The sequence below is a fragment of the Eriocheir sinensis genome, chromosome 14 (assembly GCF_024679095.1).
Source record: "Eriocheir sinensis breed Jianghai 21 chromosome 14, ASM2467909v1, whole genome shotgun sequence".
NCBI classification, from domain to species: Eukaryota; Metazoa; Arthropoda; class Malacostraca; order Decapoda; family Varunidae; genus Eriocheir; species Eriocheir sinensis.
In genome coordinates this window covers 6,974,213-6,994,111 of record NC_066522.1, presented here as the reverse complement: position 1 = coordinate 6,994,111, position 19,899 = coordinate 6,974,213, and the positions used below count along the sequence as shown (strand labels likewise).

The following is a 19,899-nucleotide window of genomic DNA, read 5'->3' as shown; positions in this document are numbered from 1 at the left end:
TGATAATGCTGATGTGTCAGTATTTTTTATCTGCCATATATAATCATGGCCAATGTCATTGTCTGGGCAAACCTATTTTAATGGTCTCTGAAAGAGGAGTTTGATTCGTTTTACAGTCTTTCGTTGTTTCATTATGTGTTTTGCATTGCTCAAGGTGACATCCTTTTCCTCCAGCTTTTCCGTGTTTTCTCGTTACACTCATCCACTAATTGAAAGCCATTGATGATGATGGTGAATCTTATTTACAAGATATGTATGGAAAAACAAAAGTAAGATGAATATAACAAAATGAAGAAATAATGAGTGCTTCATCTATGTTATTTTATTGGCTCTTCAACCTTAGGGATATTTGATTGATTGTATTTATTTCTCGGATGTCACATGGTATGGGATTTGAGAGTTAAAAGAGTTTGATTATATGTACCTATATTTTCACTCCTCTAGATGGCATAAGCTATGATTCATTGTTATTTCTACTTTTCCAGATAGTATGAGCTACGGTGGACGGTTCCAGCTGATTGGACCAGACGACAATGTGCTCTTTGAGGTGGCGTCACACCAGGTGCTTGTGACAGCCCTCGCTTTCTTCCCCCAGTTGGCCTCCCTTGTTGTGGGCTACAACTTCGGCGCCTTCCAGATCATCAACCTCTCCACCCTCACCATTGAGTATGTTGTTGGGGTGTATCAGCTATGTTTTGGGTTTTGATGTTTCTCTAAGCTAAAAAACGTGCAAAATGAGAAGATATTTTTTGGGTATTTCATAGATAGGGAGTGTGGTAGAGTAAGGCATGGAGCACAGAAGGAGGAATTGGATGGTCAAAAGCAGCTTGAAACCCCTATGTAGTGGATATTCATACCCTTCTGAGAATTTTCAGGTTTAGGCATTCATATTGGTAGACATTATAGTTTTAACCCCCTGGCACTGGGCTCCATATACTATATTCCCTTCCCACAACTAGGTTGATTTTTGCCATTTAAATTTTTCATTGTGATGGTACTAAGTCAACTGGCTGGTGTCTCAGTGCATGAATAGCTACCCGCCAGCAGTTCTTGTGTAATCTGTCCCACCAAGCACCTCTACCCTGCTGTACTCATGCTGCCTCCCTCTCTGGGCACCTCAGCCACCCCAATTAGACCTAAGTGTCAGACATGAATCAGTACTTGGGGGTTTGGTGGAGTGACAAATACTGGGTCTTCTATTTTTTATCTATGCAGCCCCATAATGCTTCTTAAGCTCTGGAGGGGCTATAATAGTTAGCTTCAGCTTATGTTGGCTAAGGCAGGCATTAGCCCTGTTGTCAGCACACTGAAAAGGTGAACATACTATTGATGGCTTAAGTACAAGATCATCTTATTTTATGCAAATTTAAATGATCTTATTTAGGGAGAACACAATAAGCAAAATCCAATTTACATGTTATTTTGTAAATTGGTATGCTTGAGAGAACAATCTCAAAATATATGTGCAGAGGATTCCAAAGTTAAATTCGTACACATGGGGTCATTTCATGCAACAACTACTAGACGTTTGTGTGGAAAGTTGCCCAGAGAGTGCTTTCCTCTCTTGGAATGCAGTATAAATAGGTTCTCAATTAGCTGAGTGCTAGAAAGAGTGCACCCCCTTGTGATTGTAATTTAGCTTCTCTGTTGATGGTGATGGTGATGTTGACTGGACATGCTCTTTGCAGTGCTTTTTAGTCCACCTCTTCAAGGCAAAGATTGGGTCATGAAGAGCTTGTAGCACTGCTTGCTCTGACCCATCAGTTGTTGCATTGTGCTGTATGTCACAGTTACCTATCCTCTGCCTGTATGATTTATTATTATGAGAAAGTCTTGTGTACAGCACATAAGATTTCACTATGCAGCCTCCTTAAGAATGCAGTCCATGCTAAAAATGAAAGGTACTTGTAATTTCAACTATGTGTATTAGGTTAAAGATCTTTGTGTGCAGTATATTCCAATGTAAGTGTATGTAGTATGTAGGTAGTAATCTTAGTACACTTGACAGCAGTTGAAAATATCCAGCCTTGGGTTGGCCCTCACCACATATGTTCTGACCACTTAGTCTATGAAATTGGCCATAGGAAATAAGGTATATATTAGATGACTTATTTCAAGCCTACCAAATTTTGTTCCCCTGATCCATGAATGTTTTTCCCCCAGCTGTGCCAGTCCCTACGAGGAGAACATGCCCCCTGTGCTCGCCTTTGCCTGCCAGGAGCCAGAAAATGACCCCAAGAACTTTGTGTACCTGTGGCTGTGTCGAAGCTGGACCTCTGAAGGTTAGTTTTCTTATACTATTCACAAAGAAGGTTGACAAGATTGAATAGGTTGCTTAGGATTATAAGACAATGAATCATTGCATGAGGCATGTAAGACAATGAATGATTTGAGGCTGAATTATACTCAAGGCAAGGGATCAAAATGAATTTATGCTAAGATACTTCACTCGTGATTTGTAAGATTGATGACATGACTTAAGCTGCACCCATCTTCATTGTGAACCATGTAAAAGAACTTTTACCAAACCTGCCTAGAATTTTTAGTATGTCATGAATTACTTTGGGCTAAGCTTTAAATCATCAAACTGACCCCACTGTGAGTTGAATAAAAAGTGTCTTGCATCACTGGTTCATCACTACCATTGAAATATATATCTCATTCCATCAGAAACCACTTGCAGCAACCACAGTCAACTTGCAGAATAGGTTTAATTTCATGTCTTAAACTTTATTGGAACATAGGACACAGTGAAGCCAGTCAGTCAGTCAGCTGAGTACCAACCCAACCATGAAGTCATTTGAATGAGTACAGCTGACATACATAAATTCCTTGATCCTGATGATGATGTTTGTTTACTTCAGAAGTCCAGGAGAGCAGCAAGACAGCAAGAGGAGGACAGCAAGCACTCTGCACCATGTATGCCATGAGTTATGACAGTAAGGTCTGGATTGAGGGCTATGGACTCTGGTACCAGGGTCTGGCCTCCATCTCACCCAGATATGAGTTTGATGTCTTGGGTGGACTCGGCCTGAAAGGGCAGCCACTGGGGCCAAGCCGTGTTTTCTCAGCCCTCGCAGTACAGCTGACCACACCCCCTGCTGCTGCCGCTGCTGCTGCTGTCACTGGTGCTCCACCCCCTGTGGCTGCCCTCACTGCCCCTGATGAGGACTGTGAGTATATTAGTGCCCTTTGTTATCTTTGCATGGATAGCTGCTTCATATTTATTAAAACATTTCATATCCAGCTATTATATGGCCCTCTGGGCAAGCACCCCTAATACCCTATCTATCTAGCTATATCTCTGACACCTTGTCCCCTCATGGGAACTTTGGTTAAAGGTGAGGGTCATGACAGAAGTGTCTCCAATTTTCCCTATTCCAACACTCCATCTCAGCACATCCCTCGCCTACCAACTCTCACTGCAATACTTGTCTACTCAGTTGATCAATTTTACTAGTGGTATTCCGACACCGTCTCCATTAATTCTACTCTCCTCCAATCTTCACAAAGTCATCCTCATCATCACATGTCCAGACCTCAGATGACCAAGTTTTACTCATTCAACCACTCCTTTTGCAGTGACACTGCACCAACATTCTCATACATGTCTTCTTTATTTCCTCCATCCTGTCTTGACACACCACCTCTTATGTAGCTCATTTCCATGGCACTATTTACCATTGCTGTTCTATATTCCAGATCCATGTCTAATGGACATGACAACTGGGAGGATAATGCTATTTCCTATACACTTCGTAATCCCCTATGCTCACACTTCTTCCTTTCATAACACTCCATTGCGTCTATTGCTTGCCTGCCCTTCACAGCTCTCTTCCTTACCTCTTTCTCCATGCTCCATACTTCATTTTTTTTTATTAAGTGCCAATGAGCTCTTCAGAATAATTGGCTTGGAAAAACAAATGTTATTATTATTATTATTATTATTATCATTATCACTTTTATTAATTATTTTATTACCAAAAGTTTTCGCTGCCCTAAATCCTTTCAAAATCTCTTCACCATTCAAGCTGATCCACTCCAGCCTATATTCACAGAGAGATCAATAATACTCTTTCTTCCCTCTTCCCTGTTTTTTCCCTCCCCTTTCTGCTCATTCTTCATTCAATCTGCTTACATTGTCACATGCAACCCTAAGGAGTCTTCCCTCCTCCTCATCCCAGGGAAAATGGTAATCCCCTTCTGTTTGTAGCCTTTTATTGTCCACCCATAAAGGTGTCACCAGCAGTTGGCAGGACTAGTGGAGTGCTCATTCCTGGAGGGACACAGGGCATTGGTTGTCAGGAATCATGGGCACCACTGCTATGGCCGAAATAAAGATTAAATTTGGTTACATGTATTTCTTTATGAGCTTAGTATTATTTACTTGTAGCTTGTTTTGTATGCTGATTAGCTCTTAACATCTTGTGTAGTCATCTTCACAGGACTTCAATTTATTTCAGCTGGTACAGTGCTTGAACAAAGTTTGTGTCTGTTTGGCTGGGTCGGAGGAATCCTGGAAAAAGGCCGTGTGACCCTCAACCACTACCTGGCTGTGTTTGATATCAATCAGTGGTACCAGGTGAGGGCTTTTAAAACCTATTGACAGAAAATAATTAGGGAGTTCTACTCTTTGTAGATAAGTTGGCATACAGGGACTTAACCACTATTAACTGAATCTCATATATGGAGAACCCACATACAGTGTGGGTCTGCTCTATACCAGTCCCATCAGTCATCTTAAGCATTCACATGACACCTCTCCCTTTCCAGGCCCACATGCCCTCTACTCTGAAGTTGGAGGAGAGCCAGCTGTGTCCCTTCATGAGCTTCCACCTGTTGGACCGTGTGCCGGGCGTCAACGCTGATGGGTCACTGAGTGAGGTGGTGCTCGGTGCCGTGCCCAAGCCTGCCTCTTGGGCTCAGCACACCTCACACACCTGCAATGACAGTGACTGGTTCCCAGCAGCCCTGTCTTATGGTGAGTCATCACACTTGCATGGCATCTCAATGTTTATCTGATTGGTTTTGCCTATCAATGACATCTTTCACTCCTTGTTTTTAGAAAATGAACAGAATTGGTTTCATTAACATTTTAGATTACCTTTGATGCTGTTGTAAATGTAATCTTTATAACAACATTCAAGGTGATGTTGGACTGATTATACCAAAAATTTGGGGTGATGAGGTCTGCAAACATTTGTGATTATTGTACTTGGGTTGCCCTCTGTAATGGTTATGTTCTGCAGAATTTGTGCATCGTGTAAAATAGCAAATAATGTATACATATTGCCCACCAAATGTATTCTGTGCTTGCCATTCACACCACACCCATGCCTACAGACGCCCACGTGCTAACCAGCGACAGTCTTCTGGAGTACCGCTGCCAGAGTGCCCAGCAGGCAGCCCTGGCACTACTCACCTCCAGCGGCCCCGCATCCATTGTCAGCCCTGAGGAGGCCCATGCCGTGTGTGTGTTTGCTGGCCTCATCCCTGCTGACAGTCACCACAACAATGTGTCTTCATCTGTCTCCTCCATGGTAAATCATTTATATACATTTTTTATCATGGATACACCAATAATTTTTTTTCAGTAGGGACCTGCAACAGAAATTTCTTGAGGGCTGATGGTGAGAAGGCTAATATTTATTCATTAACCCATTGACTGTAGCACTTAGTTCAAAATCAGAATTTCCCTGCGTGGCTTTCTTGTCAAAGCTCCACTCAAAACACAACGAAATGCTTATCTGGCAGGGAAGCAGGCTAGGGAAGGGCCGGGTGCTTGGCGAGCTGGGCGGGTGTTCAGCAGGGGAAAACATTCATTGCAGTTACCACCAAATTTACACTATTAATTTTCATTCACTTTATTTCCCATTCTATTACTACATATGCTTAGATACAAAATCCTAGCCAATGTGTTACAAATGCCTACAGTATTCAGTACAGTATCTGCTCTATAAGTTTGTAGCCAGGGCACAATGAGCTATATCGTATAGGCTTGAGGACTGCAAGAGCTGCTTGATAGCCACAGTAAACCTGTTTACTTGTAGATGTAATTGTAAATTGAGGGTTAACCCTTAGAGTACGGGTGGCGATATATTTCTCTGGATGGCGTGCACGGGGAAAATTTAGACATTTAAAAGAGTTGGAAATGGTGTCTTTTTTCTTTGCAATAATTGTTTATTCATCTAGTATATATGGTGGTGTAATAAAACTTCTCTCCTAATAATAATAAAAAAGTTATGACAGTCGAAAACATTGCGCATTTTCTCATGGCCATGATGCGTCGCGTGGAAGCACCCCACTTGCTCTCTCTCTCTCTCTCTCTCTCTCTCTCCCCCCACCCGGAGCAGAGGAACTGCTTGACGCGTCACGAGACATGACAGATGTATTCCGAATAAAAGTGGAAATGATCTGTGGCCTTCGGTAGGGCGCGCACTGAGACGAATGAGAGTGTGTGCGGATGCCAGATGCCTCCACCATTCTTGAGTCAAAAACTGGCTGTATATTTGAAACGTAGGGAGCGTAGAGTGTGATGGTTATATATATGATCCCCGTACAGGTGGGGTGTGTGGTAGCACACTTATGTATACGATCGGCGTAATGTAAGGGTTAAGGAGTCATACATGTAATGATTTAGGTTCAGCATAAAATGGTGTTGATACAAGTGGATAGGGGAAAATCAGGGTTGTGGAACTAGACTCCATTGAACCCGTGTTAAAATGGGTTTGCAAAATGAAATTTCACTTCTAAAGTGGCGGTTGCCTGTACTCGGCTATGTCCCGTCTTTACAAGTTCATGCAATGATTGTCAATTCAGTGAGAAAAGGAGCTTTATCTTTTGGGATTATAGTAATACATTGGATTGGATCCTTAAAATTATGCAGTTGCAGTGCAAAAGTTTCAGGTTGAGATCTCCATGCAAAAAACCTTAATTTTAGGATCCATAGGGAAAGTTTTCATTCCCTGTTCTACATGGGGAAGAGAAGACAATACAAGGAAAAGGGGAAATGTATCCATGCTTTATCACAGCCTTCTCCCACCCAGATGCTGGAGCGAGAGGCACTGCTCAACGTGGCACTCGACCAGCAGCTTGTGTCCCTCCTGGTGCAATGTGTCACCGAGTTCTCTGAGGGACGCTTCACCAACCTGGGCTGCTCCCTCCCCTCCCTCCTGGACTGGGCCTGGGTGAAGGTGGCTGAGATCAAGGCCTCCAGTGACAGCCTGTGTGAGTCTTGCTGTCCTCTGCTCTTACTGCTGCTGTTGTCATTATTTATTAATTTTGGTAAAGGAGACAACATGGGATAGGAAAACTGAATGAATGAAAGTTGCCCATAGGATGCTGTTTTCATAAAGTAAGAAGTTCCCCAAAAGAAGTCAATAAATGCAGCAGTCCAGGGTGGCTAAAATCAAGTCCTTTGCTGACACTCCTTGAGCTTCTGTTCTGCACTCACTTCAGATGTTTCCACTTTTGTTCACATTACCACTGTTGTTACTGTTATTATTTATATCATTGCTACTGATTGTTAGAGTTTCTTTGAAAAATCTGGCCTCCGACATTGTTTGGGTTATCATCCAGATTGATGGAAGAGAAATTAGTCATGGCAGTAAAGGTTGCTCTCTTGAACCTCTTTATGTTGATGTATAGCTAGTTTGACAGCTCATTTTGGAGATGTAATAGAGCTTACAGAGAAGAGTCCACAAAACTCCCTTCTTCACTCCACCCTCCTCCACCACAGGCCTGCCAATGTTTGATCCTGACTGTGGTGTGGTGAGTTCAGACAACATTGCCATGCTGCACCAAAACCTCACCAGCCTCACCACCCTCACCACCATCGTCACCACCATCCGGGACCACGCACACTCCAACCTCATCACCCTCCAAGGTAGGTTATGGTCAGTGTGGCCAGGAAGCTCATGCATTGGTATTTGGGGGTTTATTTTGACTTTGTGAAATCTAGACTATCAGTTTGGGGTGAGACAAGTGAGAAAAAATACAGGAAAAGAAAAAAATGTTAATACCCAAACTTTATAACAAACAGATGTTTACACACATGCAATCACTCTCCTTGTGTCTACATTCATTGTCATTCATACTTTTCTGAATATGTCATTGTGGTTCTTCCAGTATGATGTTTAATTTCAAATCATGCTTCAAGGAAAGGCACATAAGCCAGTAACATCCAGAATAATTAATTAGCCATCACTTCACTGACTTAGAGATTTTTCATGCTTCCAATCATAAACTTTGCCTGTGTCAAGATTCCCTTTTCTCATCTCAGGTGCAGGGGAGCTGGAGGGGCGGGTGCGTGTGGTGCGGCTGGTGGTGCTGCACCTGGGGGCGGTGCTCTGGTTCTACCACTGTGGCCTGCTGACACCCAGCCCTGTGGAGGACCCAGGTGATGAGTGCAGCGTATCCTTCCCAGCTGAGTTGCTGACACGCATCTATAAAAACAGGTGTGTGGGTGTGTGCTTGTGATGTAAGGATTTGGTAATCAATGAGATTAGATTCTTCCTTAGTTTTTGAAAGTAACCTAACCTCTCCAAACAGCAACCTAACCCCACCAAGTAAAGAGACCTAACTCTTCCAAATAAAATTTCTTTACCATAGTAGATATGGTAACATCATACTACTACTTAGCCATAGTTTGTCATTGTTGTCACCAAACACATGTTATGAGTGGAATTATACATTTTTTTGGCAAATTGGTAGAGTACTATTGCTGGTGGCAGTAGCCAGTGAGGGCTCCAGGTGGCTGCCTTCCTGCCAGCAGTTCTGAATGAAGTATATGACCTTGGTCTTTTCATCCTGTTGTTTTTGTAGTTGTGCTGAGACATTAATGATCCTTGCCCTTCATAATTCCTTTTATATTATGGACATTAATTTAAAGCTTTGGAGCTCTCCAGTTGATGGCCAAGCACAACAAAATTCTACCATCATGTGGTTGTCCTGTGAATATGGTCGAAGTTAGATACACGTTTGCTTAGAAGCCGCTGCTGGATAAAAAGATAAGTGTTGATCCGAAAAACACTATCCTTATGCTCGAGGACAGACATGAGAGGACAATACGGATTCTGTGTGTGTTATCTGGTGGACAACCTGGGAATCAAAACTGGTGATCAGAACAGTAAAATGGTATAGTGGATTTCTGATTACCCATTGTTTTGTCTGAAAAATCCCACATCCTTGAAGTAGAGGGTCTAATGATTCATTTATGATCTTCCTAGACGGATGGAAATTCACAACCTGAGCTCATCCCTGAACGGCAGTGAAATCCTAATGATCGACGGGTTGCTGGAGGAAGCCAATGAGTGGTCTAGGGGTAGCATAGCAAAGGCCTGGGAGGAGGAGGAAGCCAGGTCAGGTTGTAGTGGTAAGGGGATGTACCCGCCCCCCAGCCTCCATTCGCTACTCAACATGTTCCTGCTTCCTGACGTCCCCACCACCACCAAGCATCGCATCGTGCAGTACCTCTTCCTCGACCTGGCCTCCCTCCTCTCTGATGGGTGAGTGGTTCCTCTTGACTTTCCTGTACACCTCTTTGTCCCCATCCTTGGTTTTATTCCTCATTGTTTCCTTTTTTGATGGCTTGTCTTTGTTGTACTCTTTGTGTCCTTGCTCCCGTACACCCCTTTTTGTTGTCCTCTTCATTCACTTGGTCTCCCTTGTCTAATGGATGAGTGATTCCTTTTCATTCTTTTTATTGAAACAAGGCTATCTAGGTTCCTCTTTGTTTTCCTCCTCTGTTCTCTTTCTTGACTTGGCTTCCTTTTGTCTAATGAGTGAATGGTTCCTCTTTTTGTCCTCTTTTGCCTGTCCTTCGTTTTTCCTCTGTCCTTTTCCTCAATTGTCCTTTCTCCATCATTCCCCCTTTGTTCCTTTTATGTCCTTCCTCTGTCCTCTTCCTAGCCCTGGCCTCCCACCTGTGATGTTGGGTGGTTCCATTATGCTCTTTTTGCCCTGCTCTGTTTTGGTAAATTCATTTAGTGTGTGTGTTTACTTGTTGGATTTTTTTACTTCCTGCCATTCTCTTATTTTTGACTCAACTTTTTTATTTTCTTGTTTGTGGTTGACCTTATCTCTGGTTTTCTTTTATTCATGTACTACAGGTAACTCTCGATTTACACGAGTATTGTGTCCTTGAAGAGGTCGCGTAAATCCAAAACAATGTAAATCAAACAAGAGGAAGGTTTCTATCGAAAAAAAAATATTCATTTCATTCAGTGGAGAGAGAGAGAGAGAGAAGAGAGAGAGAGAGAGAGAGAGAGAAGAGAGAGAGAGAGAGAGAGAGAGAGAGAGAGAGAGAGAGAGAGAGAGAGAGAGAGAGAATCCATATCACCGAGATATCCACTCAGGCACTCAGCCTCAGTCGTGTGAGAAAGAAATGAGGGACACCATGAGCGACTGGCTAGTATTGGTACCAGTACCGAGCTGTCAGGTACCGGTACCAAGCCGACTGGTATCGGTATACCGAGCAGTCTGGTACCAGTACTGTACCGTATAGCTGGTACCGGTACCTGCCCACCCCTATTGTTGAGTAGCATGGCAGTGTGGGTACTGTATTGTTGTTCAAGTGGCGCACGGGAAGAACTGAGCTCAGCTGTGTGGCTGCAGCGCCGTGTGAGTCCAGTTGCGTGAGACAACTGGTGGCCACTCCGTAAAATATCGTGTATAAGTGAAAAAACTTGTAAATTAAACATTTATTTGTATTTTGGAGCCCGCGTTATTTAAAAAACGCGTAAACCAAACTCGCATAAATCGAGAGTTCCCTGTACCTCATTGAGCTGCCAAGGGAAGTTGCGTACTGTGTATAACCTCTTCTATCTTTTCTTCTATTTACATTATGAGATCAAACACCTTGATACAGATCTTTATTGAAGTCATTACTCAGTACTCATATGTAACAAAATTAGAACCTAATGAGAATTTAAACACTAATAAACTAATAAATTTGTTGATCAGACTGTAGTGAGCATTTAGTAACAAGGTATCTTTTAAATAATAATACAGGTAACATTAACCAAAATTAGTAATACACCAACACAATAAACTTCTCAAACATTAAATCCATGACATAACGCCTCTCTTCCTTCAACAGGTACACAAGGATAGTGGAGGAGTTGGTGAAGTACCCGTCAAGCTTCTCCCTGTCCCCCTCCCTCATCAAGCTGACTCAGGCTTTCTGGCTTCTTGACCACAAGGACTTCCAGGTATGTAGGTGGTGTGTTTGTTGTGTGCGGATTATCAAAACACAAATGCTCTGAAGAATGACTCACTGAGGAGCAACAGTTCTCATAATGTTTGTTTCCTGGGCTCTGACATTTTGGGGTCAAAGGAGATAAAGTATGGTTTAAGGGAAGCTCTTCTGCCGTGGCCATCCCCTGGTGGGAGCTCCTAGGAGCAGGCGTCGATGAAATGATGATGATGCTTAAGGGATGGATATGTGGATTGTTTGCCCTTTAAGCTCTGTTTCTGTCTGTTAGTCTTTCTCTCATATAAATACAGAAATTATTACAGTTTTCTCTGTGTGTCTCTCTTCAGTACTCCACAGAACTTACCGCATTTGACGGCTTATAAGATGCACCCACAATTTCGACAGACATTTGAAATGAAAATATAATAAACGGGTTTGAACCATGAATGTCAGGTGAAGATTTTTCGCCCGACATTTGTAGCCCTCCCCACTACAGGTCAATTTTGAAGTTTCACATGTATTCAGATCCTTATCAAATCCCAATACTTTACATTTAAAACCCTTAATATTTGCTGGGACCTACCAGAATTCGGCCTGCTTATAGACTCGAGGGTACTGCTTTGAGATGTAAGCAAACATGGTGGAGACAGTGACATTCAGAGGGGTGACAGGTATAAAGTAATTAAAGTTTGTGCATCATATTTCTTTATTATTATTCTGCATCATCAGTATAGTTGTAATATTCTAGTACATTTTTAATACATAAGAAAGTGTGAAATTTCAAACTTGAATGTACTTCAATGTTTGTTGAACACGTATGTAAAGTAAGAACGTTAAAAAAGATATGCACAAAATGAAGAAACAGGCACTTGTAAATATCCAATAATAACCTATCTTCTCAATATCTCGTTAATATTATTCATATATTGTTTGTGTTTATCAATCAAACAAGGTTAAACAGTTTTAGGAAGAAGGCCTGTTTTACCTCAATGATCCCTGTCCACTAAAAAAACGTAGCGTGTCTTGCGTGTGTTGTCAGGTTTGGTGTACAACCAGCAACTAGTTTGTTTAGGTACAAGCATTAAGTCACTTATTTTTCTTCCTGATTTGCGTCATTTTATATGCAGTAGCAGTAAGTACTACTGTTTTACACTGTTACTTTAGGAAAGAGTTGCCGTTGTTGCTCTAAAAGCGATCGCCACCTTGTTTACGTTTGCGGAGAGATTTGCAGTTTAATTCAAGTGCCACCGCTGCACTAAAACTTCAATAGCCAGTGACTCAAAGCTGAACCTTGACCTTATAAGACACAGGGTGATTTTCATGGCCAGTTTTTTGGACAAAAAGTGCGTCTTATAAGCCGTCAAATACGGTAACCCCAATAACCTTTACAGGAGGGACTGAATGTTCTGCTTGATCCTCTCGTCAACCCCTGCGACGTCACTCCTTGGCAGCACCGGCGCATCATGAAGGCGTTCCTCTACCAGGTGAGGCATTGGACAGGAGTCGAGGAAGGGAGGAAGATAAGGGTTATAATAGCAGTGCATGGAACTGATGTGGGGTATTTGCCATGAGTTTGAAAATAATTGAGATGGGCTATTTGGCATGAATTAAAGGAGGGGGAAGATAAGGTTGATGTTAATACCACCTGGGGATTGAGTTGGGGCATATGTCAAGAGATTGTGAAGGTAGGGAAGATAGGTCAGGGGTTACAGTAACAGAGGGGGGGCACTTGGCATGAGTTAAAGGAGGGGAGAGATAAGGTTCACATTAATACTACCAGGGATTTAGTTGGGGTATATGGCAAGAGAGTAGAAAAGATGGAAAGATGGGATAGGGGTCACAGTGATAACATCTGGATCTGCCCTTAACCCCTTCAACATGAGGACGAGTATACCGCGTCCTTGCGTGCCCTGTACCATATCCGAGGACGCGCATACTGTGTACTGGCTCGCTTTAGCCAATATACGAGTTATTTTATCTCTATATTTATGCTTACATCTCAAAATTATCAATTAATTTATGTTTCTTTATGTGCACCATTTAATTCTGCATGTTTTCATATATAATACATGATGATTATGTTGAGTTTAGGGCTGAAAACTTGTTATATTCAATAGCGACATTTGAAATTTGACGCGCGCGGCCAGCCCGGATACGGCGTGGGGTGCTGTTTTGGGACGGGTGTAGTGAAGGGGTTAACTACTAGGGTACCATAGTGATTAATAAAGTAGACTAGATACCAGGCTATACAGTGATATCAAGGGGAGGCTCATTGTAACCCCTGGCTGCTCTTCTCCCTCTTCCTTCCTATAATAATGGCTTTCACCTCCATGAATCCTGAGGAGGCATAGTCATAGTAACTGTAGCTTATTATCCCCTGACTGCAATCTTCCCTTTATTAATGGCTTCCACCCCCATTAAAGCAGGGGAAGCAAAATCTTAGCAAGTGCAGGTATTCACTAGCTGTGGACTGCACTCACCCATCCTCTTCTCTTTAATAATGGTTTCCACCCAATGACACCAGGGAGAGCATGGCCGGGCACTGACATATGCCAAGATGAGGCAGCCCCCAAAGATAGACATTGATGACATTCGGCTCCACCTGACGTTGCTGCTGGCGAATGGTCTGGTGCGAGAGGCCTTCCATTACCAGCGCTCCCACCGCACCACCGCCAACACCCAGGACCTCCTGCAACACTTCTATACTGGTATGTGTGGTGGAGATGGTGTCTCATGTAGGCCATCTCAAAATATTGCTGGAGGTGCTGTCTTTATTTATCTATCTAATGCAGTGGACCCTTTATTTATCATAAGAAAGGTATTTGAGGAACTCATGCTAAGCAGATGTGTTATTTCAATGGGATTTATTGATTTGATGCAAAAACAAGAAAAAATTGAGCAAAGGGAGCAGTGCTCATCCCTGTCTCATTAGCCCTTAAGCCTTTGGTTGGTGAGAATCTATTATCCTGGCACAAAGGGCCAGTGTGACATCTAGGTTCCCACAGTGTACCTTCCCCAAGTTTCCCCAGGTATCCATTTATCAAACAGCCCAAAAAGGACGATCAATAGTTGGGTGGGCTGGGTGCTGGGATTTGAATTTGAACCTGGCCCACTGATTCATAGCTTGGCATACTAACCACCTTGGAAAATGTGTCCCAAATTCAGATCTTGTTCTATATTAATTGTTAACCCTTAGACGGCGGCAGTATTTGAAGAGTAGCTCCCCAAAAATGAGTCGTCTATATATAGCCACTGGCCACCTTAGCACCGTAGTATAAATATAGTTATGCCACATGATAGATGTTTTAACTCTATATATAGATTCAACTGCAATCTGAAAGTGTTGTTATATTTCTGCCATACAAAACTGACTGGCTGAATTTTGGACCGTCTATACATAGTTCCACCGCCATCTAAGGGTTAAACAGGATCACGTTAAGTAAAGAGTCCGGTATTATTTTACATTGTACCCCGTCTCACAGCGGTACTTCTCATACTTCTCATCGGTTAAATGTCATTATTCTATGCATATTGAACCCCATGTATATGCATCGCAAACTGCTAGAAACGCCACTAGCGATTTTTGAAAAAGTTAGTGTGTTTCTTGCGGGCGCCTTGGGGGATGCATAGATGGGTCGAGGGGGGCGAACCTCCTCCCGTTAGGGGGTCGAGGGGAGCGAAGCCCCCCCCCCCCGTTAGCTAGGTTATGTCAAGTTAGGTTGGGGTAGTTTGAATTTATTCGACACAGTGTGAGGTGATGGAAATACGCAGTGGGGGATAGGACATGGCGGCGGCGGCCCATTACGTGGGCTGGTGTTGCGAGAAATATCTCCTTGCAAAAATAAGTCGCTCTACTGTCCACCATGCATGCATGCTGGGGGAATACACGGCAGGAAAAACATTAATTTGCCTGGTTTTGTTCTAGTTTGTCCACTTGTGATCTTTGTGAGCAGTGAGTGGAATATAGAAACAGTAAACAAGTTGAACCTCTCTGCGAGCTATTTTGCGGTGGCAGCGACGGGTGCACAATAGGCATTGAAACGTCTCATTTTATTAGTGATTTAATGATTTGCAATGGAAATGGTTTTCAAATTCATTCAAAACACATAAATCTACCAGGAAGAAATATTGTCTTCATGAACTGTGAGATGGGGAATAATGTAAAAATTTACCTAAGGTCCATTGTACTGGTGATGTCTTATGAAAGCTGTATTGGTTGTTAATAGTTCTGCTGTTATGCAAGCTGTGGCTATTTTTCTAATGCAGATGATGCTGTCCTTATGTAACCTGTGTCTATTCAGTGCTGGAGAAGGTGGTGTGTCTTCTCCATTGAGGTGGTGGTAGTGGTGGTGGTGATGTGTTATGTCTGTATTCTTTTTATGATGTCTTTAGTAAACTGTGTCAATCTAATGCTGGTTATGCTGTATGTAAAAGCTGTGTCAATCTAATGCTGGTTTTGCTGTCTATAAAAGCTGTGTCAATCTAATGCTGGTTTTGCTGTCTATAAAAGCTGTCACTCTAATGCTAGTGGTGCTGTCTTTAGTAAGCTGTATCCATGTGTGTCTAATGTATATAGTGCTGTCTTTAGTAAGTTGTTTTTACCTAATGCTGGTGGTGCTGTCTCTGTCTATGCTCTGTATTCAATACTGGTGGTGGTACTGTCTATCTAATGCTGGCGTCACTGTCTTTAAGCCATTTCTATCTAATTTTGGCAGTGCTGTCTTTATACAAACTATTATCCTGTGCTGGTGGTGTCTATACCAAACTGCCTATTGCAATAACCTTTCTTAGTATGACCTGTTGTATGTTACATGAATATACAAAGCTATGTTATGTTTATTGCAGGGTGTGAGCAGCAAGGGCGACTAGAGAGTGTAATTCACCTGCCACTGTCACCGCTGGAAGAGGCAGCATTGGTGAATTACCTGCGTGCCTCAGCCAGCACTTCAGCCCATGACTACCTGCTTGTGTACTACCTGCAACGGGCCAGGTGAGAAGGGGGTGTACGGTGGAGTCATTAGTAAGGGGGCTTAAAGGTTAATGCAGTGAGGGAGTGAAAATGGGAGACTTAATCTCTGCATTCAAATTCTCAAGGGGCCCAGAGCATGTAGGCAGGGAAGGCTTGCACACAGAAGAAGAGAGAGTAGCATCACAACCTGTAACACTCACCCTAACCTTGACTCCCTCTTTTGAACCCTCCTAGATATGACGATGCGGCCCTCCTGCAGGACAGCTTGCGGGGAGGCCTGGGCACAGCGCGGCGAAGGCACGGAGCCCGCTCTGCCCTTGTACATGGTTACCTCACCCACCTACCAGATGTAGCCAGAAGAGTAAGTATTTCAGGCAGAAGTGTAAGCATGGTTGTTCAGAAGGGATTAAGGAATAACATAGTTCTGCCAACTCTGACCCACGTCTGAAACATGAGGATGAAATGAGTTACAACAGGCAAGGATATGTTGCCTATACTTGCCCCAGCACTCCACAACCTACAAGAAACTTCATATTTTTGTTTCCTTATTCCGTTAGTTATCATCTGGGGCAGTCAAGAGAGTTGGCCCAGCACCCACAATCTACAAGAAACCTCCACCATTGTCAGCCCATATCAGGCAGTCCACATACAATATCAAGTCTCGAGCCACTTCTTTGGAGCGCCAGCTGTCCACCCCACCCCTCAGCACTGATCCCTTTACCCCTTTCAAGACTGTGGCACAGAGGCGACAGGCTTACAAACTGTCAGATTTGGACAACTATGAAGTTTTGGTCACTCCCAGGAAGAAGGAATCCAGGTGAGGTTGTTGTTGAAAGAAATGTTACTGTACTTTTCCATTTATATGTTTGGTGATTTTATTCTGTTTTGTTTTCAAAGGCTCATGCAAGGAATTATAGTCGGTTCACCCCAGTCTGAAGTCTGCATTATCGCGCATCGGCAACCTGCAGCCACACGGAGTGTATGATTTCGTGGATAATGTATGATAGCCTACGCATAGTAAACAGTCGTCAGTGTCAGTAATGTGCAGGCAGCAATAACAAATACTGTCAATTACAGTCGATTATGAGTGGTTAGTGTGCGGGCCCTGCATTCACCGCACCATGGACGATGTTAGGGTTCGAATCCGCCCGCTACCACCTGGGATTTTTCAGTCACTGCCGAGTGTCCTAAGACTACCCACATGATGTCCTGAAGACCACCCATCAACCTCTAGAAGAAACCGTCCAAGTGAATGAAGAATGAGTTCCGTGGGGCAGCATGAGCCAAGCATAAATGGTGCCACTATAAATATTGCCTGCACCATGATGGGCTTGGGCCAACCACCAGGCCCCTGAAAAAAGCCTACCGGTGCTATAGGCGAAGTCGTAAAAAAAAAAAAAAAAAAAGTTATGTCGCAAATAGCTGTTTTATTAATATAGAGCCTGTTAATTTTCTCGGTGGTGGACAGCCTCAAGGCTGTTTAACCCTTTCACTGCGTGGGCTTGGGAGGCGACTATCCCTTCAGGCGCAGTCGGGCAGGCCAATGGGGGGGTCTCTTTTAACCTCTGTATCTGAAAAACTATTCATCACAGCTAAAAAACAAAAACACCGTTGGAAAGAGGAGGCTTAGATCTATAGGAGTTGGTTATGTATGCCTCTCCTGCGAACGTACATGCATGTTCAGGGAGTGTTGAATGTGAACACTTACGTCAGTGTGTGTGCGATGATCAGCCATTTTGAGGCAACTGCGGACATCTCTCCATGAGGTTCTGGCAAGGTAGTATTGCCAACTGCAATATTTACAACTATTTGATCAAAGAATCAGTCAGGTAATAGGTGAAACTATGCAGAAATGCCACTATATTGGACAAGAACATCCACCAGTTATTCGTCCGTAGATTTTCCGCACTGGGCTGATATGATTTTCCACCAAAGTTAGTGGAGAACCCACTCACTTGGCAATCTTGTGCAGTGAGAAATAGTGTTTGAACACTCTCATACGCGGGAGATTTGAGTGTGGCTGAAGCTCACAGCAAGCGTTTAGCACCACCAGCAAATGCGCCTACTGCTCGCTGCGAGCGTTTAGTCGTGAATGGGTTAATAATCATAATCAGCCATCTTGTGAATTAACAAAACAGCTATTTGCGACATTACTAATATTTTTAAACTTATAATTGACGGTATTTGTTATTGCTGCCTGCATACTACTGACACTGACGACTGTTTACTATGCGTAGGCTAGCATACAGTGTCCACGAAATCGGATATGCCGTGTGGCTGCAGGTTACCGTTGCGTAATAATGCACACTTCAGACTCGGGTAAACCAACTATAGTAGTCACCTTTACTCTTTAATTAACATGTGCATGAATTATACAATATAAACAGTAAAACTTAGAATCAGGGGAAACCTTTACTTAGACAACTATCAAATATTGCAGTGGTGTGTCAATACAATGATATGAAAGTCACCATCAGGAAAAGTAAGGTTATGACACTCAAAAGGAAATATGCTTTGACAAATGACACACTTGTCTAACACAGACAGTGAGAAATTAGAGTAGAGTAGGTGACAACAGGTTTTCTTAATGAAAGTAATTTGACAGACAGGCAGAGAAGAGAATGTGTTTGTACTTGGTGTGTATATATTGAAATAAAGAGGAGGATAATTGGTGAAAAGTTCTTCATCAGTGAGTTTCGTTGGGAGAGAAAATTTGAAAAATCTAGGTAGAAGGCTATGTTTCTGCTGAAGAGAAAAAATGGTGGATGCATGAGAGGTGATAAATGACAGGCTGGAGATAATGAAGCTTGGAAAGAGGTGCAGGGACCAAGATCGTACTTTGTTTGAACCTGAGAGCCACAGAAGGACCTCTGACCCACAGTACTGTTGGTAGTGGAACATCATCTAGTGTTAGTGGCATAAGGGTGATTACATGTTGTCAGGAGTCGGAAGAACATCACTTGAGTGGCGTAGCAAAGAATATTGAAGCTTATTTGCACAAGGTGATATTCAGTATTTTTTCTTTGGACTAATAGTATTGTTCTTGAGATTCATTGCCCACCCAGTTTATGAAAAATTAAGTTATTGCACTGATAAATTACGATGGCAAAGTCTGTACTCTTCTCATCTTTACTGCATTTTTTCAGCAGAGACGCCTCCCATGTGGTGTTCCCAACATTGGAGTATTCTCTACACCGCCCTCAGGAGGGTGAAGCAGGAACAGCGTCGGGTGTATTCAGCCCAGCACCACCTGGCAAGCGGAACCGCCTCACTGAAAGCTCGTTGCTCGGGGACAGCATCCTCAAGACCATGGAGTCAGTGTTCAGGCGCAGCAGCATGCACACCACCACTGACGCCAGGATGAGGTGAGGAGGACAACTCTCCTGCAGCAAGGGAGTGTGTGTGTGGCACTGTGTACTTACTATTAATTGTGTAAGGATTGTTAGAATGATATCCAAGAACTATGCAGCGAAGATCATATTGCGCCAAATCATAAATTCAAAACTAATTGATTAAGTTATATGAAGAGGAGTGCAGTATTATTTAGAGTTATTATAGGGATAGGGGAAGGAATACAAAGTAAAGAAAGGAGAACTAAGTGGTTCAGGACCACACAAAATTGCCTGTCAAGGGCTGGAGCTCAAGAGAAATTGATCAATAATGCAACTATTAGTCTCCCCACCATCTCATACACATACCTTGGGGCTCAGTGTCTTATCTTTGAAACCTCTAATTT

The 19,899-nt window shown here is 42.9% G+C and overlaps 1 protein-coding gene across 50 annotated transcripts in view; it reads left to right on the top strand.

Moving 5' to 3' along the window:
• Window positions 1-19,899, top strand: part of LOC126998375 (protein ELYS-like) — a 58,444-nt gene that overhangs the window by 7,063 nt on the left and 31,482 nt on the right. For 49 of the 50 annotated variants that reach the window (XM_050859963.1, XM_050859967.1, XM_050859962.1 and 46 more), the window contains exons 6-22: window positions 486-666; window positions 2,164-2,282; window positions 2,865-3,173; window positions 4,464-4,582; window positions 4,774-4,981; window positions 5,344-5,540; window positions 7,047-7,227; window positions 7,739-7,885; window positions 8,282-8,456; window positions 9,228-9,506; window positions 11,099-11,210; window positions 12,586-12,678; window positions 13,719-13,902; window positions 16,040-16,184; window positions 16,398-16,524; window positions 16,721-16,980; window positions 19,310-19,528. In XM_050859963.1, the coding sequence (XP_050715920.1) occupies window positions 486-666; window positions 2,164-2,282; window positions 2,865-3,173; window positions 4,464-4,582; window positions 4,774-4,981; window positions 5,344-5,540; window positions 7,047-7,227; window positions 7,739-7,885; window positions 8,282-8,456; window positions 9,228-9,506; window positions 11,099-11,210; window positions 12,586-12,678; window positions 13,719-13,902; window positions 16,040-16,184; window positions 16,398-16,524; window positions 16,721-16,980; window positions 19,310-19,528 (3,055 nt within the window). The remainder of the gene's footprint in view (window positions 1-485; window positions 667-2,163; window positions 2,283-2,864; window positions 3,174-4,463; window positions 4,583-4,773; window positions 4,982-5,343; window positions 5,541-7,046; window positions 7,228-7,738; window positions 7,886-8,281; window positions 8,457-9,227; window positions 9,507-11,098; window positions 11,211-12,585; window positions 12,679-13,718; window positions 13,903-16,039; window positions 16,185-16,397; window positions 16,525-16,720; window positions 16,981-19,309; window positions 19,529-19,899) is intronic. The other variant, XM_050859916.1, reaches the window with a different exon arrangement.